General features: G+C 37.2%; 1 protein-coding gene across 2 annotated transcripts; it reads left to right on the forward strand.

The window, feature by feature from the left end:
* Nucleotides 1–1,287: 1,287 nt before the first annotated feature.
* Nucleotides 1,288–21,607, forward strand: LOC105437543 (T-complex protein 11-like protein 1). 2 transcript variants are annotated; one of them, XM_030987785.1, is made up of 10 exons: nt 1,288–1,410; nt 7,759–8,085; nt 8,728–8,860; nt 9,770–9,890; nt 10,785–11,005; nt 14,237–14,373; nt 14,959–15,191; nt 16,766–16,941; nt 19,358–19,524; nt 20,498–21,607. In XM_030987785.1, exons 2-10 carry the CDS (start codon nt 7,836–7,838, stop codon nt 20,710–20,712), a joined length of 1,653 nt encoding a protein of 550 aa, XP_030843645.1. In that variant the 5' UTR covers nt 1,288–1,410; nt 7,759–7,835; the 3' UTR covers nt 20,713–21,607. The 2 variants fall into 2 exon arrangements, with proteins under 2 accessions (XP_030843645.1, XP_030843646.1); XM_030987786.1 differs by lacking the exon at nt 1,288–1,410 and adding an exon at nt 1,424–1,614.
* Nucleotides 21,608–25,359: the final 3,752 nt, after the last annotated feature.

Consider the following 25,359-nt stretch of genomic DNA (forward strand, 5'->3'; position numbering starts at 1 on the left):
TTATTAAATTATTAGAGAAAGAAGACGATACGTTGTACCGTTCTCTATACTCTTAATCCTTGTCTGAATTTCAAAGATTTTCTTTGTCTGCTCCTTTTACTTTCTACGTCCTCTTCCGATTTGGGGGACCCCCCCCCCCCCCCCCCCCCCCCTGGCTGGCTACGCGCCTGCGGTCAGATAAACACATTTTGATAACTTGTCCGGCTCCGGAAGCTCAGGGGTTTTAGGCGTTTAATTAAGGTCAGATGATCATTTTTTTTTTAATACCTATTATTTTGTGACACTGGCAGGTCACTATTTGGCGTGGGGTCCAGGGGGCGGATCCCCCCAAAAGCGGGGTTTTAGGCATTAAATTACCGTCAGATGAGCATCTAAGGGCCTGCCGTAGCGCCCTAGGTGGAATCCAGGGGGCAGAGCCCCGGAAGCTTAACGGTTTTAGGCATTTAATCACGGTCAGATGAGCATATTTTGATGACTCATTTTTTAACACTGGCAGTTAACTATTCGTTCTTTCTTGCGCTCATTCTATTTTTTTCTCTTTAATATACTTTTTCAAATAAAGTGGGGGGGGGAGGGAGCTCGAGGCTCCCGATCCCTGCCGTACCTCGGGCCCTGACATGTAGGAATCTCAAGAATCATATTTCGTGCCTGGCTGTAAATTTAGGAATTTGTCATTTTCCAACAAACACATATACAAACGTATAATTTACTAAAAAGTGAGGACAAATCTCGGAAATTATGTCATTTCAGCATTATTTATCAATTTATATTATTAATCCACCGTTGTGGAATTATAAATAAACCACGTTTGAATTTGATTTCCCCAAAGCCCCCCCCCCCCCCCCCCCCCCCCCCCATTAGTACGCCAGTATCTCCTCTTTTCCTTTTTTCTTTCCCTTTCCTTCCTTCTCTCTTATTTTTTTGATTGGAGGGGGGGGGGGGTCAACAGCCTGGGAGGAAAGGCCCTTTCGGTCCCCCGATCTCCTTCTTCCCCCTTTTCTTTTATTCTTCTTCTTCTTCTTCTTTCTTTCCCTTTCTCTCCTCTTTCTCTTTCCCTTCTTTTCCTTTCTTCTCTCTCTTTTTTTTTTTTTTTTTTTTTTGCGGGGGGGGGGGGGCAAGGCCCGCTCGGCCCCCCCCCCCCCCCCTGGATCCGCGCCTGGAAGTAGAAGTAGAAGTAAAGGCAGTCCAACTCCAACGTCACTCTAAAACAGTTGTTACGTAATATTTATGAGTGACTGGAAATTTCTTTATACTTCTAGAAAGACCTAAATATTTAAGATATATAACCCATTGTTGTATTGTGTACAGTTTGTCAGTGCTCATTTCAAACACTTAAAAGGGATACCAGTCTCAAAGTATTTGTAAACAACGGACAACGGACCGGAAAGACGCATTACACATACTGAAACCGTAAGTTGACTGCAATCCTCGGATATCTGTACTTAGTATTTAGGTTTTATCATTGTTTAATTTAGGGATTAAGTTTTAATTGTCGATAACAAGTTGCAGGAATTTTCCAGTGGAATAAAGTAGGACATAAAGGGCATTTCTTTTGTTACTCCTTTCGTACTACAGTCCCATACATAGCCTATTACTGCAGGGATCCAAACCAAGGTGAGTGAGAACTATTGCACGTAGAACTAGAACGTTAGCTTACATTTAGCATCTATAGGTGCATTACTATCCTGGCTGTGTAATAAAAGCTTTGCTATTGATTCCCAACATTGTAAACACCACTGTACAAAACTCAACTGATTTTACTCAAAATCGGTACTCTAGTGATGATTGATGACACCTGACCTAGATCTAGAATCTAAATAAATAGACTCTAGCAGTAAAATACAATTTTCCAACTTTCTGATGTTAGAAAGAATAATTTTAAAATTCAAATTGTGAGTCCACAGTCAAACTTGCTGAATATGCCCAAGGTTGCGTCGGCGTCAGAGCTCCCTGGAGTTACAGGTAGTGCAGTGCTAGATGTCAATACACATTAGCTTTGACTCTCTATGCTTTGCTGGAGTTACATTTAGCGCATGTGCAAATCGTTCATCCCATCTTGGCAAATCGCAGGCTCATTTGACTAAATTGGCGCCGACAAGGGCCCTTCTTTTTGGCTATCGCTGTTTTCCATTCACTCAATGCTATAAGATATTTGTGCGACAAGCAAGCATGCGATTTTTCAGTTTTTTTTTATACCAAAATGATGATATTTCAGTTAAAACTCTCTACTAACTCTAGATCTATTTGTTATGATTTTTTTCACTTAAGTATTGCACTTAGGTTGAAGTCTTACGTAACTATGTTTAAAGGTAAAGACCAGTAATGGTCATGCGATTGCATTGTGAAAGAAACGTTGTGGAATCGATCAGAAAAGGTTGATCATCTAGCATCTAGCATCTGCAAGGTTCTGGAATCATCAAAATGATAAGAAATTTGGCCCATTCTTCGTAAAGTTACAAGCACTATACACAGAAAGATGTATATGGGACTACCCTATCTCTCTCACACGACCATGAGAGAGATAAATTTACCAAATATATGAATTAGTAGGCGGTTTCCCGTCAAATTTTTTATCATCATGTATTAGTCAAAACATATTCTTTCACATGATTGGTAATGAGAGCTTCCATTTCATTTTTTGAAATTGGGGCGTTACCAATACTGGTCTTTACCTTTAAAGTTTGAACAATTCTCATTTTTGTCATTTAAGGTACAAACTGGAAATTTATTCTGAGATGTTTGTTGATTTTTCTATTTTATGTGTGTGCAATGCCCTGTGTGCATCAGTTATGTGTGAAAAGTGCGTCACCTGTTTAAAGCAGGACATGTCAAAATCTCTGTGGTGTGACGTAATATTACGTATTGACTTTGCCATTGAACTTAAGTCGCGCTTAAGTTCAATGGCATCGGTGAAAACGGATAATCGCAAGCTTCCTCCTCGCACCAATATCTTATAACAATGAGTGAATGCAAGCCAGCAATAGCCAATAAGAAGGGCCAATTTAGTAAAATGAGGTTGCAATTCGCCGAGATCGGATGAACGTTCTGCGCATGCGCTAAATGCAAGTTAAGTTCTACATGGCTAGCCTAACTAACTAGACTAAGTAAAGGCTTAGCCTAAGGAAAATCTTCATTTCAAAGTCGAGTCTCAACTCAAATCAACTCTTGCCTCGACTCTTACTCAGTCAACCTAAAAGATAGGTTGGACTGTTGCTGGAAGATTTCCTTTCTTTGTGTTTGGACTTTGGGTTGTGACACACATAGCTGCATTACTATCCTAGCTGTGAATTGAAAGCTGTTTTATTGATTCTCAACATTTCAAACACAAGTGTCCAAAACTCAACTGACTTCACCAAAATCGGTAATTTAGTGACAATTGATGACACCTTAATAGCAGTAAAATACCATTTTTTTCAATGTACCGATGTAAAAAAGAATAATTACAAAATTTAAATTGTAAGTCTACTGTCAAATTTGCCTATCAGCCACATCATCTTTGTTGTGTGCATAAGTATGCAATAGTGTGTGGTGTGTGTATTTGTGTGTTATACCTGCCTCTCAGCAAGTATGCAGTGCTAGAGGTCAATACGCATTAGCATTGACTCTATGCTTTGCTGGAGTGAACTAACTAGCCTTTAAGTAAAGGCTAAGACTAAGGTAAATCTTCATTTCATAGTCAAGTCTCAACTCAAATCAACTCTTGCCTCAACTCTTACTCAGTCAACTTAAAAAATATGTTGGACTGTTGATGGAAGATTTCCTTTCTTTGTGTTTGGACTTTGGGTTTTTTTTAAATTATTTTGTTTGTTGCGTTTCACCGTTTGTGTTTTGACTTTTTTCTATAAATAATTTTCTTTTGTTTTGCTTTTAATTTTACTTTTGTTTCTGTTTGGCCTGTTTGGGGGATATGTTTTGGTCTTGCCTGCGTAGCAAAGGTTGAGACTCGACTTTGAAATGAAGATTTTCCTTAGGCTTAGCCTTTACTTTAATAGGCTAGTTACCGTATTTGCCGGCGATAAGGCCCCAGCGCCGTATAGGCCGCACCCCCATTTTGACATTTAAACAAAAAACAACAAAAATTGTCGAAGTCGGGATTTGATCTCTTGCGTAGAAATGTTGATTTGACTAAAATCACCGCCTCAGACCGCTCAGCCATCCCGCACTGATGATAGCGTATGTAGTTTTTTGTGATGTATACATTGCGCCTCTCTCTTGTGTATTGAAATGGATTCAAAATAGCGACTTCGCGTGCTGTATGCTTTGCGGCAGCTCCGTTAAACGGGCCCTTCTTTTACTTTTGCAATGCATTGGCACGAACTTAGATCAAGATCTATCGGCAGATGATGTTGTTTTTGGAAGTTTATTTTCGTCTTCATGTCAACAATGCAAGATAAAATTGTCGGTAAGATGTGTGGAAATGTATAGTTATTGTACCGTTCGTAGATCTAGTCCCATATGTGCAAATTCGTGCTGGTTTTGACTTACTTTTTTAATTTTTTTTTACTCTTTCGTCGCATAGGCCGCACCCCGACTTTTTGATATTTTCTCTTCCAAAAATACTGCGGCCTTTACGCCGGCAAATACGGTAGTTAGGCTAGCCATGGTTCTCACTCACCTTGGATTCCTGCAGTGATAGGCTATGTATTCGCCTGCGTAGCAAAAAAGCTAGATACTGTAGGCGCCGCTTTTCCATTGACGACGGAAAGTCAAGGTCAAAGGTCGTTTCAGGTCAACAAACTTAGACTATGTTGCATCAACATCAAAAGCTTAACCAAAGGTTAAGATTTGAATTTTTAGCATAATTTTGTGTGTTAACGTGCCCCTTCCCTTGTTCATAGATGCAGGTTATGTCAAGTGGAAAACACTCCATACCTCTGATAGGACGTTAAATGGAGGCTCCGTGTACAGGAGAGTCACAACCCTTGCACGTTAAGAACCCATTGCACTATTCGTACAAGAGTAGGGGGAAACCCCTGTGTAATGGTCCACCTGCATACCCCAACCAAGCCGGGTATACGACATCTGCAAGAACCTTCAGTATTGAAGGAGGCAGATTATCTTGAAGAAGAAGAAGAAGAAGTATACATTCCTCTTCCATAAAATATAAACATACATGTAGGGGTTATAAAGTATCCCCAATCGTGTGAGTAGAATTTCAGGTTGCAAAGTCAAAGTTAAAGGTCATTTCAGGTCAACGAACTTTGACTTTGATGTGGCGTCAACATCAAGATTTTGAATTTTTAGCATAATTTCAAAAGCGTTTGTTCAAATTCCATGAAACTTGTACCCAAGGGTTATCAAGTATCACAAATCATATGACACAAATTCCAGGTCACAAAGTCAAGGTCAAAGGTCATTTTAGGTAAGCCTGAGTCATTACGTTTTTTGTGCTAAACGGTTAACCGTTAAAAGTATACGGGCGGTTTCGTTTAACCGTTTAATAATAATCTGAAAAAGTGAAAATACAGTATTTTTAATAGTGCTGTAGCTCGGAACGCTGCTGGTCTTCAGACTGTCGGGCTGAGCATTCCCAGCCCCGGACTATGGCACAAATTGGGTCATCCTGATAAACAGAGACCAGTAATAAACAACATAAAACATGTCTTATTATTCCTCATCTGAATTTGATATCATGATTAACCTTGCAAAGTTACTCTGTGAAGTTAGTAGATCTGTGACGTGCTTATATATGCCTTTGCAATGCAATGTTTGCACATGGTCAGGGAGAGAGCTCCCTGCATGTATCATTGCCATATGAAATTATGTGGAAGTGTGTATCACACACACCCAAGACACACCCTGCAATGAGCTGATCCAAGTTAGTGACCAATCAGGAAGGTTCTCTAGCTATGTGGGTGGAGTTTGATACCAGCATAAATTACAGGTTGGTGACCGCGCGTGCTTTCACCGTACCCAGTTCAGTGGGAGGTCAAGAAGCCACGCCCACATGTGTGCATGTGACAAGCATGAGCTCTCCATCTGTGTGTATGTACAGTGTATTGGGCGCCGGAGGTTTGTGTGTACATGTGTGTGTGACTGAGAGAGCATATGGGCTAGCATGTCCCTGCATGTCCCTGCATGGACGAGGCAGGGACATGAGTGAAGATCGAAGTAAGAAAGGGTGGCTGTGTTAATCGGCTGAATTGAAGAATGATCAAAAACTTAAATTACTCACAAATAATATCCAAGACTTTGTTGATTGATATTTCTAAAACTTCAATTATTATTGTTATCAATATTTTTGTATTTTATTTATATATGAACATTATTTTACGGGGCGAGTCGGCAAGGGATGGATATTAATATTGAGAGAGAGAGAGAGAGAGAGAGAGACTCGGGGGAGAAGGGATGTGAGAGGAACTGACCATCGAATGTGTAAACATTTAGAAAGTTGTGAGCTGAGAGTGCAGTAATAAGAAAAGGTACATGAGCGATGAACACATTGCAGAGAGAAGGGAATAAAGAGGGTGAGAAAAGAGAGAAGGGGGCTGGTTGTTTTATTGTTTACAAATTCATTCATGGGGATTACTGCTGCCAGAAAGCTAGCGCGCAGGGTGTAATATTACACTGCGGTTTCTTTGATTATCTTTATCCTCGGCTATTAGCACATTCCAAAATGTATGCAATTAACGGTTAACCGGAGCGAGAAATGCTAAACGGTTTTGATGAATGCGGTCGGATAACCGTCGGTTAAACGGTTTGACTCAGGCCTAATTTTAGGTCATGATGACGTTTTCACAACTATGAGAATTAAGAAATCTATTTTTGTTAATTGTTCATATTTCGTGAAAGTTGTCAATCTTGGTACAAATAATAGAAAATAATTCTTCTGATGATTCTTAGTCAATATTCACTTCAAGTTGCTGAGTCCTATTTTCAGAGGATTTCATTTTTTGGGTCCTGCTAATGGGCCACCCTGCCTATAAATAATGTCCCAACCTCAATTTAATGTAAAGCAGGCGAGACTGCCAGGAGCATTTCCCTTGTTTTGTTTTGTTTTGTTTTGGTCTAGACAAGAAACTGACATGTAATTTAATCATCTCATCATTAAACTTTTTGTGTATTCTCTCCTTTTGGTCTAAATGTCTCGTTGTCTTCCCTCGACCCTCCGGCTCTAGTACTTCTGTGATTTAGCATGTATGCCAAGAGAATACAGAGAAATATGGAAATGTTTAAGGCTTGTTCAAATGAAACACGGTAAACCGTCACAATAAAGCCGCTTTCTTTTTTTTACATTTAAAATGAATGACAACTGAGCTCTGTATCATAACATTCAGAAATGTGAGGCGTATTATACTGCATGTCACTAGAAAAACGCTGCGGTCATTTCTGAACGAGCCTTTACTCTACATGCAGGTATTTTACCATTTCCAATTAAACATTCAAACATTAAATCATAAAATGTATTTGTACGAAACCAATGACACTGGATTCGGACTGAGCTTCAGAAAGAAAAATATGAATACCAATCCAGTCCACCCTCAGTATATGTCAGTTTGGAAGGAAAGGCATATGAATATTTTATGTCCTGCTATAGTTATTTTTGTCTTTTCATTTTTTATTTGTTTGTTCTGTATGTATATTCTTCTTTAAAAATAAGATTGATCTCTGCTGACTTGAGAAAAAAATATCTCCCTTTTCCATCCTCCTTTTTTCTTTTTCTTTTTTTCTTCTTCATTTTCTTATTCTTATTGTTGTATTTCCATCATCTTCTTCACCTTTTTCTTCTTCCTCTCCTCCTCCTCTTCCTAATTTCAGGTCTAAACGGACAGAGAGGCCAACTTTTATAGAAAATACTACACTTCCATTAAAGTTGCATAATCAAAGTTGAGAAGATGCCGTTAGAAGACAAACCAAACAGTGGCACTGGACCTTCCAGTTCGGACCAGGACCAGAGCTCGGACCCTGCACAGGCCCAACCAGAAGAGGGGACCCAAGAGATGGAGATCCAAACTTCGGACTCAGATCCTCTGGAATCATCGGGAGAAGGGGAGATCCTGAGAAAGAGACAAAGACAGCAATCGCCGGCGCCTGGTTCTTCCACATCCACAGGCAGGCCTCATGGAAGTTTTGCTGGGATTGAAGGTAACGCTTCTGCTTATGAGATACATGTATAAAGGTAAAAATTGTAGTTTCATTTAAAGGCCATCTGTACTAGTGTAAAGGAGGGATTAGACCACCCTGCAAGGTCATTGGACAGGTGGTTATCTCATCAACTCAGCTCTCAAATAACATTAAAAAAAGAGGATCATGGGGGACTAATGGTCACCGATAAGGCATTGTTTGTTATATAGAGGGCGCTACAAGTAGTGCAGTAGGGCTTTAACATTTTCTGTAAAAGAACGATGATAGTATTTGTGAGTGAGTGAAAGCCAATACTTAGCATTTTGAGTGAAAAATTTGAAAATTAGTCAAAACTGTATCATCATCATCATCAATTGTCAGGGGAGTGTTTCACAAAGACTAAGATTGACTTTAAGTTGGACATAACTATGGCAAGTCGTTCATGCCACTAGTTTCTCTTACCATTCCTGGCATTGGTTTCTCGAGGTACGTGCAAATCTTGGTCACAAATCTACAGAATTTATCTTTTTTGAGAGTTCATTATTGAAGGAAAAAATATTATTTAAAGATCAAAAATGAGAGACCAATGGTGAGAGTAACCTGTGGCAAGAATGGCCTGCCTTAACAGTAACATTTCAATTGTTCTTTCTGGGACTCTTGCAGCCTCTCCTCATAAAAACAAGACTTTTGAAGAACTGATCACAGCTGCTGGTCTCGTTTCCAACATGGCCCTCGCCCATGAAATCGTAGTCGATGGGAACTTCAAATTGTCGCCTCGAGAAATGCCAGAGAATTCGTAAGTATCATGGATTGTTTGGTTTTCACAAACCCAAATGCTGTCTTGCTTTTAATTCAACAACTGAATTCTACAGAAAGACAGGCATTAGATATATGTATGATAAATTCAATGCATGCTGTCTTTGCATGGCACAGAAGGTAACAGTGACTCATACAGACATTTAGCTTTTTAAGGAAAGTCCTATACAACAAAATTATGGTATTTATTTGAAAAAAGAAAAACAATTGAATTATTACAATCATTTCATGTGGCAATACAAAGTAAGAAAACAACTTCATTTTTACCATTACATAAGTGAAGGAAAGAGAGATAGAGGAAAGCGAATATGTATATGGACATGGTTAGCCAACCCCACGGATATATTTGCGTTGACCATTGCAAATTGCTTTAAAGTTTCAAGTATATTTGGATCAATAGAGCTAATGGTCAAATAGCAACGAGTACAGCAGCATAAGAGGGTAAAAACTGATGTTTAAATTTATGTTTTTTGATGAGAAGATAATTACCTGCTGAAAAAGTGCAATCATGATAACAGCTAGTAATACGTCTGACTCTAACTTCAAAAGTCTCTTACATTTATATTAATGTAGTCCAGGGGATGTTTCACAAAGATCCTCAGTTGGACTTAACATTTATGGAAAGCCATTAGCATCTATGAAAATATTTTGTAAAAGTTATTTTAAAAGGCATAGAATGTTGATTCAAATCATTCATATTTTCTATTATCAAGGAGATTTCATTTTCTTGATGTAGAATTTATAAATAGTCTAAAATACTTCAATTTTCGCTTTTGAATATATTTTATTTCAAGACTACAAATGGCTCTCCATAAATTTAAGTCCAACTTAGAGTAAAGTTCAACTTAGGATCTTTGTGAAACACCCCCCTGGTACAATTTATTTTCAGAATTGAGAAGCAGGTGCATAAGGTTGTCCATCAGGCATTCTGGGATAGCCTGGGCGCCCAACTTTCCGACGACCCGCCATCGTATACGCATGCTGTCACCCTCATAGGAGAGATCAAAACGGTATGAGCACTTTTTTTTTTTAGAATTTTTTTTTTCAAATTCAAAATCCACATTTATTCGGCAAAAGATAAAAAACATCAAAATGAAATCATAATAAATGATTATGATTTGATTCTACGTATTCTCGAAACCTGGGGGGGGGATGGTTCACAAAGATCCTAAGTAAAACTTAACACTAAGTTGGACCCATAAATTATGGCCATGTGTAGCCTTAAAATGAAATATATTCAAAAGCAGAAATTCAAGTATTTTAGACTTTTTATAAATTCCACATCATAAAATACTGAACGAATTTTCTCAAAAGAGTAGACGTACAAGTCCAGGGGGGTGTTTCACAAAGAACATAAAATCTCCTTGATGATAGCAAATATGAATGATTTGAATCAACATTTTATGCCTTTCAAAACAACTTTTACAAAATATTTTCAAAGACGCTAATGGCTCTCCATAATTTTTAAGTCAAACTTAGAGATATGTTCAACTTAGCAGAGAAAAATACATGGGGGCTCGGGGCAATTTAGCCCCCGAAATGCCCAAAAGAGCCCTCGAAAGTCATAAAAGAGCCCCTAAAAAATTGCATAGAGCTCAATGCAAAACAAATGAAGAGTGTTATTTTCATGCAAGCAAGCTTGAAAAGTAGCCCCCGAAATGTTTTTGATATATTTTTCCCTGCAACTTAGGATCTTTGTGAAACATCCCCCCTGCTTTTTAACAAATAGCTTGTGGCTGATTGGCCTTGTGTTAAACAAGTTATCAAGTAAAATCGTTTTCTGCTGTTACTACTAGTATTATTGCAAGCTCTAACGTCAAACTTAGAGGCCACTGGAATGGGCTTATTCCTTGTAACTAAGTTGCCAATTTGACCATGTTTAATTTCATACTTTCCCTCTACAGATTCTGCTGTCACTGCTTCTTCCGCACAATGACAAGATCAAAACTCAAATTCTCGAGGTCATGGACCTCACCCTCATTCAGCAACAAGCTGACCACCAGGCCCTCGATGTCGGTAAGCTGACGGCCTTTGTAGTCCAGGTGATGTCCAAGCTCTGTGCTCCAGTCAGGGATGAAGAGATTGCCAAATTGGCCACCCTGACTGAACCGGTCGAGATCTTCAGGTGCTTTTATAGTAATTTTTAAATGTATCTTTACAAGAAACTTCTTTTCTCTTTATTATGCATAATTTATTTTAAAGGTATAGACCAGTTCTGGTCATGCGATCGCATCGTGAAAGAAACGTTGTGAAATCTATCAAAAAAGGTTATTCATCTAGTATTGGTGTGTACAGCAAGGTTCTGGAATCATCAAACTGATAAGAAATTTGGCCCAGTCTTGGTTAAGTTACAAGCACTGTACACAGAAAGATGTATGTGGGACTACGCGATATCTATCCAGGCCGGATCGATATGATAATTGACCAAATATGTCAATTAGTAGGCGGTTTCCCGGCAATATTTGTATCATCACGTATTAGTCAATGGTAATATTGGTATTAAGAGCTTTCATTACATTTTCTGAGAGGGGAGGGGGGGGGGGGGCATTTTTAAAACTAGTCTATACCTTTAAGACCTCATCTCTAATACTGAAATGCAATCCCTTTTTTTTCTTCAACAGCCTACTGGTATGTTATTGTTTCTTGTGCACCTAGCGCATTCAATTGTCAAGCCTTATTGGCTTTCATGGCTGCACCATTTTCCATTTGTACTCTGCTTTATACTTTCATATTTTCTTTAGTTATTATGTCAATTTACAGGTAATTTTGATATTGTTATCTGTTATCATATTCCATCTTTTATCTTTGTAAATATTGTCGTGATGATGGAAATAATTGTCAATTCAATTCAATTTAATTCACATTTGTTCTCTGAAATAAGCCATAAGTTAAAGCCAAATTTTGGCAGGGCACACGTTTACAGGGTTCAAAATGACTCGCCACCCCTCCTGTAAGAATATAGTTATTAAAGTCATGTTTAACACTACATCTGTATTTCAGATAAAGATCATTAGTTTACAACAAACATGACATCATGTGAAATAAATTTAGGGCTCAAGGCATATCAGTCATATACAAAATTGAATGTCTTTTATTTTTATGCCTCCGCCACCGAAGGTGGTGCCGGAGGCATCATGTTTTCGGGTTGTCCGTCTGTACGTCCGTCCCGTTTGACCGTTATCACAATATCTCAAGAACCATTTAAGATTTAAACTTAAGACTCGGGAATAGTATTTATCACCATAGGAAGACGATCTGATTAGATTTTGGAGTACGTAGGTCAAAGGTCACAGGTCACAGAGGTCAACTTATGAAATTCCTTGTATTGAGTTTGATAGCGCGGTATCTCAAGAACCATTTGAGATTTAAACTTCAAACTTAAGGATAGTATGTATCACCATAGGAAGACGATCTGATTAGATTTTGGAGCACGTATGTCAAAGGTCAAGGGTCACAGAGGTCAACTTATGAAATTCCATACATTGAGATTGTTATCATGATATCTCAAGAACCACTGGAGATTTAAACTTCAAACTTAGTGATAGTGTGTATCACTATAGGAAAACAATCTGATTCCATTTTGGAGCACGTAGGTCAAAGGTCAAGGGTCATAGAGGTCAACTTATGAAATTCCATACATTGAGATTGTTATCATGATATCTCAAGAACCACTGGAGATGTAAAAACTTCAAACTTAAGGATAGTATGTATCACCATAGGAAGACGATCTGATTAGATTTTGGAGCACGTAGGTCAAAGGTCAAGGGTCACAGAGGTCAACTTATGAAATTCCATACATTGAGATTGTTATCATGATATCTCAAGAACCACTGGAGATGTAAAAACTTCAAACTTAAGGATAGTATGTATCACCATAGGAAGACGATCTGATTAGATTTTGGAGCACGTAGGTCAAAGGTCAAGGGTCACAGAGGTCAACTTATGAAATTCCATACATTGAGATTGTATCGCGATATCTCAAGAACCACTGGAGAATTTTCACTTCAAACTTAATGATAGTATGTATCACCATATCCTAATATCTCAAGAACCACTGGAGATTTAAACTTCAAACTTAATGATAGTGTGTATCACCATAGGAAGACAATCTGATTAGATTTTGGAGCATGTAGGTCAAAGGTCAAGGGTCACAGAGGTCAACTTATGAAATTCCATACATTGAGATTGTTATCATGATATCTCAAGAACCACTGGAGATTTAAACTCCAAACTTGTTTAAATTGCTCTATGGCGGAGGCATCATTTTCGACTGCGCGCAGTCAAAATTCCATCTAGTTTTAATTTTGTAGAGGGGCCAAGCTCAACTAGCACATGTTCTTTTTGCTGCTCCCATTTTCCACCCTTTAGCATATATTATGATTCTGTGATATTTCTTTACTCTTGTTAAGACATATTTTGTACACATATTGTTACTGACGAAGTGTTGCAGCGGCGCACGAAACGTCGTGATCTTTTAGATCCCTTGTTGACCATACATTGCGTGACTAACAAATATCGTCCTTGTTTTCACAAAGTGACGGTAGTGAGGAAAATCGTAACGCAAAGTGAATGCAATTTTTTTTCACTACCATCACTTCGTGAAAACAGCGACGATATCACTGGCGATATTATTTTCGATATTGTTACTGTTGGTGAAGAAATGAAGAAAAAAAAATTAATCATAAAAATGAAGCATGGAAAGCATAAAAATGAACATATGAAGAGTTTAATTCCAAAAGGAGCTAAATCCACTTTCAATGAAAATTAAGTTATTCATATCAGAAAATTGTTCACTTAAGTACCCGTCTTTCAACAAAAGTATTTACCCAAATTTTGGGAGCAATGATGAAAAAAATGCAGCTTCTAATATCACTTTTGCATAGATGCCTTTACGCAGTTTGTTTTTTTATCTGAAGTTACAAAAATGGATTTAGCTCCTTTTGGAATTAAACTCTTCATATGTACACAAAAAATTAGTAACTGCAAAATGAATAGTACCTTCAACCTTGTTATGCCTCATACACCAGCTCGTAGTCTAAGATCATCACACCAGCATCTCCTTAAGATCCCCAAGACACGAGTAGCCTGTGGTGAACGGCTTTTTCATTTGCAGCACCTTGTCTTTGGAACAATTTACCATTTAATTGGAGAATCATAACTTCCTTAGAAACCTTTAAATCCAAGCTGAAATCTTATCTTCTTTTTTGAATACTTGTAATTGGCACTATGACACACATCTAAACTCTCTTATTCTATTTTTCTTGTGCGCCTTGGAATAGATTTGTGTAGATAGACAGCGCTAGATGAATGCCTATTGTTTTTATTATTATTATTATGTTGACTGTTATTTTCTCAGGGAGATCTTCCGAGTCCTGGAGCTCATGAAGCTAGACATGGCAAACTTCACCATTCAGAGCCTACGACCACACCTGCAACAGAAGTCCATCGAGTACGAGAGAAACAAGTTCCAGGAATTCCTCAAAACCCAACAAGGTCAGTTTCTGAAACGTTGACTGATATCCATCTACCGTATTTGATGGCACAAAGGCCGCAGTATTTTCGGAAGAGAAAATATCAAAAAGTCTGGGTGTGGCCTTTGCGCAACAACTAAAAATTCAGCAGTCAAAACAGCACGTCCATTTAGACATATGGGACTACCATGACTATACAATGGTACAGGACATCTGTTGAATAACTCCACACATCTTACCAACGATTTTATGTTGCATTGTTGACATAAAGACGAAAATAAACTACATAATTTATTTTTCTAACAAAATGTACCGGTAGATCTAGATCTAAGTCCGTACCATTGCATCGCGAAAAAGTAAAAGAAGGGACCGTTAGTTACGGAACTGCCGTGCATGCAACACAACTGCACACCCTGCCGAAGTTGCAATTTTGTATTACAACGCACATCGTGGTAGGGGTATTTTTTGTTTTTTCCTCTACGAAATGTCAAAGGAAATAAGCTGGCATGTTTCACACAGTCTCTAGGTGCTAAAGAGTTAATATTATTATTACAATTATTATTATTACTATCGTTCTTATCATTATCATCATCCTTATCACCTTCAGATGGCCTACAGTATACGAGTGAATGGTTAGAACAAGCAAGAGAGAATCTAGCAGATAAGGTCAAGAAACAAGAGGCGTTGCAGCAACAGCAACAACAAGCATCTTCATCTAGCGAAGGGGCCTGTAGCAATGGGCCAGTGCCAAGCTCCGTCATCTCACCGGCAGCCATTTTGAATCATGCTTATGTCGATCTGCTGAATGCTGACCCCAGAGAAGCCATGACCTTTCCAGAGGTGAAGATGAAATGGAATTTTGGCAGCACCCATTTTAAATGGTTCTTGTGTGTGTTGTATACCACACGTAGTGTGATATTATTTGAGTGAATACTTGCAATGGCAGCAATGAAAAAAAAAAAAAAAAATTAATCTATGATATGGTATGTATGTATTTAAACTTTGTTCAATTTGAATAATTTGTACAGGGCCTCTCAGGAAAAACAGATATGAAACTGAGAAAGTTACCTTGTTTAAAGGTACGTCCCATTTGCAGACCAAAAAAAACTTCCACCAGTATTTGGAAGATATTACTAATTTAGAGCTTCCTCAAAATGAAAGGACATGAAAATGGCTTTTAGTGGGAAAATAATTACCATATGTTGCTGAATCGCCTTAAGTTATTGCAATCACCTAAGTAATATTAGTAGTTTGATTTTCATACCCTTTTACCGAATGGTCGTACCTTTTGTGCTGCACAAAGATTCAATCAGTTTAATTTTGGCTATTACAAGTAGTGGGTCATTGATGTAGACAAATGCTCATGTACCTGTTACAGCACATTTTATCTATGTTATTACAAAAGAAAAAAAAATGTAAGTCAGTCACTCAATAGTGTCTGACAGTGAAGTCTAGAAGGTAAACGGGTTTCCTTGCATAATTTGAATACTAGGGCACTTTTAATGTTTAAATTTCACAGATAGGACATACATGACATATTCATAATACCTGCAAAGTTCTACTCAATTTGATGTTGGCTGCAAAATGTACATAGTATCTTTAAATAAAATGAATAAATAAATATTAAATGTATTCAGAATATATTTCTTGGCATTTTAATGGTTGTTGTAATAATTCTTGTGTCTTGCACACTATTTTAAAATGGTTTGGTAAATCCCTGCGATAGCAACAATAATTGACATATTTTATATCTTTCAATGAATTATGATGGTGGCATGCTACCTGGGATTTATTTAGTGCAGTTAGTAGGATTAAACATTACTTCACATTTGTTTGAAAAATTAATTTCAAAAAGATATTTTAATGAAATTTGGTGAATATGGTCTTTATATTCTTAGAAATAAATCAAGATTTGTATGCAATGAAGCAATCAAAATTATATTTCGTCCTGGTTTCGAGCAAATGATATCTAACTTATTTGGTCTTGTTCATCCTGACCGGCTTGTTATTAAAGATAAACTTGAGTTCTGGTAAAAAAAAAGAAAATGAATTCTCAAAGAATCAAACGAAACTTACACTGAATATTCAAGATTACAAATAAATGTCATTTGCCAAACAATTTTGGTAGAAAATATATACTGGCTGAGTAATGAGCATAGAAAGATAAGGAAATCAAGGTAAGTAGGCCCAACACCATTTGTGTAGTCCCATATACATCTTTTTGTGTACAGTGCTTGTTACTTTACCAAGACTGGGCCAAATTTATTATGATTTTGATGACTTGCGGTACACACCAATACTTTATACATGCTACATGATCAACTTTTTCTGATTCATTCCATACCTTTCTTTCACGATGCAATTGCATGACCAGAACTCAACTTTAACAGTGATTTATTTTCATTTTTCTTTAGACCATCCTGATGGACCAGGGACGTTTCTATGAGCTTGGGTCACAGGTCAGGAAACTTGTCCTGGTGGGCTCCGTCCTTCTAGTGACCTACACCAATACCGGTAACATGTTAGCAGGCATCCAGGGCTTCCCTAGTCAACTCAAACACAACCTCTTTGTCCTGTTAGACGGTGCAAGGTAATCTTCAGTATATCAATTATATTTGATCAGGGGGGTGTTTCACAAAGATCCTAATTCGAACTTAACTCTAAGTTGGACTTAAACATTATAGAGAGCTATTTGTAGCCTAAGAATAAATTATATTCAAAAGCAAAAATTGAAGTATTTTAGACTTTTCATGAATTTCACATCAAGAGCATGAAATCTCCTTGATAATAGAAAATATGAATGATTTGAATCAATATTTTATGCCTTTTAAAATAACTTTAACAAAGATTTTTTCAAAGATGCTTACAGCTTTCCATAATTGTCCAACTAAGAGATAATTTCAACTTAGAGATAAGTTCAACTTAGGATCTTTGTGAAACATCCCCCCCCCCCAGTTATTATGAAGAGTAATCATAATAATACTAATGATTGATACTATGTCTTGTAAGCCCATGGTAGCCTCATCAGTGCTAATACTGTTCTCCCAGATAGCCTTGTAATCATATTATTACCCTGGCTTTAGCCAAGCTACCATGAAAAGCCACTCAAGCATTCAAGGAATTTCTTCCGGGTACCCATTTAGTTCACCTGGGTGGAGTGTGGCAAATGTAGACTAATACCTTGCCAAAAGACAAGGAGTTCATGTGGTTTAATGGTTAAGTAACCAGACTAAGGATCACAATGTACAGGTTCAAGTCCATGCCATGGCCACAATGTCCTTTGACAAGACATTGATCCAGTGGGTACTTGGCAGGAAACGATTCCATGAATGCTAGAGTGTCGCAATAGCAGCCATGCTAAAGCTTGGATAGATAACAGACAAGAGTGTATACTGTAGGCTTGCGGAAGCACCATGTGAGAGAGAGGGAGGATTGAGGAGTCCTGAAAATTACTGTTGGTGTAGTCTTGAAAAAGACTGTTGGTTATCTTTCTTAGCATATAGTTCTAAGGAGAACTATAGCGCTTGGAGAGGATGGGTGGCGGGAGTGGCTCGACATTTCGAACAGGTCGACTATCCGTTGTCAGGAGATAAGAGTGTGACAGACATGGGTGCTATGCAAGAACCAACTATTGTTATTAACAATTTTTTTATTACCAAAATCCAAAATTCAACAAAATTCAAATTCCTGAGAGAATGTATATTTCACTTAGGCCACAGTAGGCCAACATTGAAATAATTGCAGGGGGAAATTGTGAATCTGGCGGTGGGTATGTGTTAAATAGGATGATGGTATGCATGCAATTTTTGTATAAAATGTAGGGTATTTGCAATCTCATGTCATGTTTCTTCTCGAGTCATCCCTCGTAATTAGATTTATGAACCCTTCCGAGTAGGACCCTTCCCATGACAAACGTGGGTAGCCCAGACGTTGTGGGCGCTTTCGCAAACACGCGGAAGGCAAAAACGACGGTGAAGCGAGCGAAAAAACAGTCTGCGCGTGCACGAACCAGAATTTCCTCCGTCTTGTTGATTTTCACGACCGTATGCGGCCATGATGACGTTCGTTCCCTAAACATGATTGAAGAGCTGTATCGCCGTAATTCTCCCGTTGTCTTTGCTTCCGTCGTGTTTGCGAAAACGCTCTAATGTAAGCAGTGGATTAGTGCAGGGTTTTCTTGTATATCTGGTATGATTGATGCACTTGTGTACGTGATACATTAGGCAGTGTCACACAGAGGCCAAAAATCCAGATTTTAGTTATCCTCTTAATTGGCTGTCTGTCATCGATTATCCCTTCAAAAATCCCTTCAAAAATCCTCTAACAGAGCAAGATAATTCACCCTTCAAAGGATTTTTCAAGGGATTTTTCTGTCTGACACCAATGTTGAAATAATCCCCTTTAGGGTCAGTGTAAGGTCAACGTTTGACTCAGTGATTGGCTGGCATATGGTTTTTAACGCGCTATCATAATGCTTATCTACCTAAACGGCGCGTGCGCAATGGCCCATCAAAAATCTGGATTTTAGTTATCTGGATTACTCGTAGCCTGTCTGTCACCATTCTGTCACCGACGTAAATGAAAAAACTAGATTTCTAAAATCTGTTTTATTTAAGATTGGTCAGGATTTTTTCTGTGTTACACCCCCTACTGTAATATACTGCCAACCATTACTGTTTCAGAGAAATGGTTCCTATTTTTTGGTCTTCAAGAGACTTTTTTGAACCGTAGATATCCTCTCTGTTTCTGAAATATTCTGTGTGAACAGTACCATACAAAATAGACTGTATTCCTTATTTTTGCCTTGAGAGTGGAAGTATTCTTTGAAAAGGGGAAACAAAGGCTGTTTATATAGCACCTCCATCATTTGTAGGAGTGATCATTTCAAAATGTAAAAAGTGGGACCCCTTCATGTTTTGAAGATCTGCGGATATTCAGGGTCATTGCAGTAATGTGCTAAAATCTGTGAACTGGTCTATTATTCATATTTGGTGTTCTATTTTCAGTGACTTCAATGCTGTGATTGACAACCTAGCAGTTCAAGTAACCAAAGAAGTGAATGAGTGCTTGAAAACTCATGGATTTCCCGAGTTTGATGAGCTGAGGATAGAAGCATTAAAGAGTCAGATTAGATCACTAGCTCTCAAAGATAACCACATACACAGTATTCTAGGTGAGTATTGAAGTTGTGAAAGAATGCTTGAAAACTCATGGATTTCCAGAGTTTGATGAGCTGAGGATGGAAGCATTTAAGAGTCAGATTCGATCACTAGCTCTCAAAGATAACCACATATACATGTACGGTATTCTAGGTTAGTATTGGAGTTGTTAAAGAATGTTTGAAAACTCATGGATTTCCGGAGTTTGATGAGCCGATCGAGGATGGAAGCATTTATGATCGCGTTATCTCAAGAACCAATTGATGGATTACCGCCAAACTTGGGTCATGTATGTATCTTGCAGAGCCGATGAACTGACTAGATTTTAGGGTCATGAGGTCAAAGATCAAAGGGCTCATTATGTGTGCAAAATAGCTAGTGATTACACTATCATTAGAACCGATGGACGGATTGCCATCAAACTCAAGACATGTGTGTATCTTGCAGAGCCAATGAAGTGACTAGATTTTAGGGCATGAGGTCAAAGATCAAAGGGTCAATCATGTATATGAAAAATACCTTGTAATCATGATATTCACAGAACCTTGTAATAATCAAACTTGAATTTTAAAAATTGCTTCTGCTTTGTTTTGTTAAATTGCTCCATGCGGGAGGAATCAATTTTTTTGTAGTTGTTGCCTTGTTTATTCTGATTTTATTCTTGGGAAGATATCTTGACATATTCTATCCTATATGTTATGAATTGCAATAGATTAATTGAAATGTTTAACTTGTTCATGTTCCCCTTCATACATTTAAATGCGCTGATCTGTACTATAGAAGAGCTGTCAAGTTAAGGCAATCATCAGATATACTAACATTTAGGAAAAGTACTTACCGGTATTAGACTGTGCCTGATTTGTGCTCAGCCTAAGGATTGGTTTTTTTTACTCTTTATAAGATGTAATTTCTCGCTTGATTCTTAGGATGTTATCGTGTAAAATTGACGCATTTTGTAATGAAATACTTTCTATTTCTCATCAACAGATTTGAGACTCAGGGGATTCCTTGTATCCGCCATTGCAGCACCCTCTAAGTTTGACCCTTCTGCCAACATTCCACCCGGCTTGACCACCATGCAGAGTCAGGTGGTCGAAACAGCCAAAGCCTTCGTCCGACTAGTCGTCCACAACCGAGCCGTCTTTGGACCCTTCTACGCTGAAATACTCACAAAGATGGTCAAGCCTCCGGTCACAGAGTAAAAGGACATGGAGGAAACAGATAGTTGGAAGGAGGAATATATGATGAAAGAAAAAGAAAAGGAAAGCTAAACAAGCTTGCCCTTATATAAATAGAGTATAAATAGAACAGCATATGATGGTAGATCCTTGGACCATTTTGTTGTTGAATAAATGTCCCGGGTCATGCAGGCTGAGTAGGGAACATGAAGAAGGAAAGATTGGAGGGAGGGTGAAAGAGAGGACGACTGACAGTTGAGGAAGAGTTGGTGAAAGACAAGGAGATTAAAATTGTAATGGTATCCCCCTGTAAAATGATAAAGAGGACAGCATTAGAATATTTCAGGCCATTCTGTGCTGGGATAATTTCTGAAATGGTATAGTCTCCAAGTGATGGATCTTCTTCTTATCGAGTCGCTACCCAAGTCCCGTCCAGTGCTCCACGCAGGCTCTGGCACGGCAATTCACAGCTTCCAGGTTGTCTTGGGTGCATGGCTCTGGCAGAAGTGGACAGACTAGCAGGTGTTCCATTGTCTGTTCCTGGCTGCATTCACATGTTGTTTGTTCGTCTCCGAAACCCCACCTCTGCATTAGGACTCTGCATCGTAGCCGTTGAGGCTCAGCCAAGAAGGCCAAGTCTCGCTGGAGCCAGATGTGAGGGATTCTTTCGGGCTGAGCGAGAGTTTATGTAGAGTGGTCTGGAGGTGGTTAGACCACAAAGTCATCCTTTGGTTGTGAGGGCTGGTATTAAGGGGCTCTCCAGTATCCAGGAAGCTGTGTCTGGATTTTTGTCGCTTGTCCACTGGCTTTTGTTGAAAGACTATAGGCCTGTCTTCATCAGCTCGAGATTGCCAAATATCCCGCTATTTGAACTATCTCGATCGCAAATTATCCAGTTAATTTGCGTCTTCATCAGCCCGAAGTTGCAATTAGCGGGATATTTGGTCGAGATAATCATCCCAAGATATCTTGGGCTAGTTTGCAAAATATGTGGAGTGGAGTGGAGTGTTTTCTTGTTTGTGATGGATTAAAGGACAGGAGAGGAGAAATGAGGGATGAAGGGGGAAAGGGTAATATTAGGTGAGGAAGAGAAATAGAGAAAGGAGTTGCATTTTTATTCCCCAAAACAGTAGATATGCTTTGAGCCTAGGGAACTTTCTTGGGATAGAAGATGATGAAATGAATTGTGTTTTGTGAGATCACTGCTAACATGTTGATAATCAAACATGGAATGTATGCAAAGCATCCTGATGTTGAGTATTGATATGTTTATGTAAATGCGAATTCAATACAAGAGAGCACATTTAAAGGGATAGTTGAGTTCTGTTGCAGAGGGCCCTACACACAAAAAAAATTGTGAGATAATGAAAAACTGAGTGTCAAATTTGAAAGAACATACCATTTAAATGACAAAATCATCTCTGTTTGATCAAAATGGGTTCAGAGACGGCTGAAATATCCATATATAATGATTTGTAATATTTGTGTACCACAACAAATATTCCAAAATTTGAAAAAGCCATTGGAAAAACGAAATAGCGCATTTTTCGTTGTATTTCAGCCAATGTCAATGTTGGCTTTTTTGTTGGCTTTTTCGTGTTGGTTATATTAAGCCCAACCAGCCGGCCCATGTATTGTTATTATTAATTAATTCATTAATTTACAGTCACCGTATTTTTTTTTTAAAGTGGAGCTGAATTGATATGATCGTATTGGCTAAATTTCACACATTTTGGGGTCTAAAATTACCTTCATAGCATTTTTAGGTCTTCAAAGGGCACTGGAAATTTCATAGATAAAATAAGAGCAATAACCGTGCACTTTGAAGGCTATTGCGGTCTGAAAACAGAACTCAACTATCCCTTTAATTGTACATTTAAAGAGAGACAATATTATAGAAGTATGACGATGAAGGAAAGTTTAATAGTGATGAATGCTGAAACACAATGAAGGGAAGCACAACCAAAGAAAATAAAGGAAGGAATCTAACGTCGATAACAACAGAAAATGGCATGATACAGAGATGATATCAATACTCTTACATTACATATATGAGAAAATTGTTCCACATGTGTTTGTTGATATGCATGAACGTTAAAGATGAACTTGAGTTCTGGTAAAAAAAGAAAATGAATTCTCACAGAATCAAACGAAACTTACACTGAATGTTCAAGAGTACAAATAAATGTCATTTGCCAAACAATTTTGGTAGGAAATGTATACTGGCTGAGTAACGAGCATAGAAAGATAAGAAAATTGTGGTTCGTAGCCCCGACACCATTTGTGTAGTCCCATATACATCTTTCTGTGTACAGTGCTTGTTACTTTACCAAGACTGGGTCAAATTTATTATGATTTTGATGACTCCAGAACCTTGCAGTACACACCAATACTTACATGCTACATGATCAACTTTTTCTGATTCATTCCACACCTTTTCTTCCGAAAGGTAATCGCATTACCAGAACTCAACTTTATCTTTAACTTGTACATAATGCATGTAGAGGGTTTGCAGTGCATTGATATAGAAAGGTGAAAAATATTGTGCCAAATATATTGCCATTGCCATCTCAAAACATAAGTGATACAGTTAAAAACTAAATTATTCATGCCTCACCAACTTTTGTAACGTTTGAGGTACGTGATAAATTGATTTGTCTCGATTTATGACTCTTGAGAATGTGATATACCAAAGCTTACGAGTAAAAGTATTCAACAAATGCCTAACTAATTCAACCAGTCCAGCTTCCATTCTTGAGTTACTAAAAGCACCCCAAAAACATGAAATTTACAAAAAGTATAAATAATTAAGTTGTTAACTATAAAGATATGGAATGGATTATCTTGTGAGGAATATTTATCAGACCGACTGCAAGCGCCTCATGTATTAAAATCTATTGAAACTAAATTCTAGATTTGTGTGAATCTCTTGCACACAAAATACGATTCACTGCCTATGCAATACCTGTGAGATTAAATCAAAATTTAGTTTTGGGGGAAGAGTGAGATTTTGTTGATAAACATGATTGGCGTAGTGAATCTTTTTGTGACAGTTGAACCTATTCTTCATTTTATTGGGATAACAATGTCCCTAATTATGATTTTGAGAACATGGAAGTCTGTTACATAATCTTAGCTTACAAGAGAAATGTTTCATATCTTTCCACCATTTAAAGTTTTATGAAAGAGTAGACATTGACCTTTTTTTTAGGGATAACGATTTACTTAATTCTGATTTTAAGAATATATATAGAAAATGTTACATAATCTCAGCTTACAAAAAGAAAGTTCCATATATATTTTCACTATTTAAAGTTTGATGAAAGAGTAGACATTTACATTTTTTTAGGGATAATGATTATGATTTTGTGAACATGGAAGTCTGTTACATCTTTATAGCTTACAAAAGAAATGTTCCATATATATTTTCACCATTTAAAGTTTTATGAAAGAGAAGACATTGATATTTTTAAATTTTAAAATTCAGAGTCAGGAAAGGAAAGAGGGGGGATAATTTAGAGAAAGCTTCTTTTTGCAAATTTCTTAATTCTAATTTATGTAAGTGAGTTTTTTTTACCACGAATGAATTGCTTATTTTTGCCATGAAATATATATTGTAACAATGGATTAAAAAGAAAATATTTATATTTTTTTTCAATATATTTATTTTTTGGAGAATTTGAAGGAGAGCATTAGACGATACATTTATTTTGGCAAATTGCAAACTTCCTAATTCTAATTCATGCAAGTAATTTTCTTTTCCAACTATGAATGAATTGCGCATTTTTGACATGAAATATCTATGGCAGCAATTGACTTTAAACAAAAGGACTTATATTTGTTTTCAATATTTTTTGTTTGGAGAATTTGAAGGAGAGAGCATTACACAATACAATAATTTTGGTGAATTGCAAATTTTCATAATTCCAATTTATGCAATGAGTTTTTTTATTTTATCTGTGAATGAATTGCATAATTTTGCCATGAAATATTGATTGATTTTTTTAATGAGTTATATTTGTTTTCAATGTATTTATTGTTCAGAGAATTTGAAGAAGAGCTTAAGATAGTACATTTATTTCGTTGAAATAAAATATAATGTCTAAGTAAGTTTTCATAGTATATAAATTATGTTATGCATTAGGATTTTTATGATTGATATTAATAATGTTGGAATGTTATGAACTATTAAATTTAGCAGAATAGTTTAATGAGAAGATTTGTGAATCATTGTTTTTAGTCTTAACATTTTTATTAATGTCAATTTTACTTCAGGCTTCATATTGTAATGGAGGCATTATTTTCAGAATTAATTGTTCTGAGTTACTCTTTAAAGACTTTTAAAGTGCATTTCATATTTTTGTTTGAGAAGAATGACTGTTATGCCATTTCCAAGATTTCTACTGACATAGCATCAATCAGCTACTGTTAAATTTCCCCTATTTCTCTTGTATTTTAATGAAACATGTGTACATGTACCGATACAACACAACAAGTTTTCTCTAATTTTATAATAATTATGATAATTAGATCAATATATATATAGCGCAGCTATTATACAAATGTACAGACAAAGAATTTTTAAAAAGCTATTCCAAAGCTCCTAAAAACAAGTGTGTCTTCAACAAAACTCTCAAAAATTTGCAACAATTAAGCTTGCGTATATTGGAA

Source organism: Strongylocentrotus purpuratus, unplaced genomic scaffold (assembly GCF_000002235.5).
Source record: "Strongylocentrotus purpuratus isolate Spur 01 unplaced genomic scaffold, Spur_5.0 spur5_scaffold_17, whole genome shotgun sequence".
Classification (NCBI taxonomy): Eukaryota; Metazoa; Echinodermata; class Echinoidea; order Camarodonta; family Strongylocentrotidae; genus Strongylocentrotus; species Strongylocentrotus purpuratus.

What these genes read in the sequence shown, in the direction of transcription:
- LOC105437543 (XM_030987785.1), top strand. Translation starts at nt 7,836, where the DNA reads ATGCCGTTAGAAGACAAACCAAACAGTGGCACTGGACCTTCCAGTTCG. An exon ending in AAGTTTTGCTGGGATTGAAG is followed by an intron (nt 8,086 to 8,727) that starts GTAACGCTTCTG and finishes GGACTCTTGCAG; the next exon opens with CCTCTCCTCATAAAAACAAG. An exon ending in CGAGAAATGCCAGAGAATTC is followed by an intron (nt 8,861 to 9,769) that starts GTAAGTATCATG and finishes ATTTATTTTCAG; the next exon opens with AATTGAGAAGCAGGTGCATA.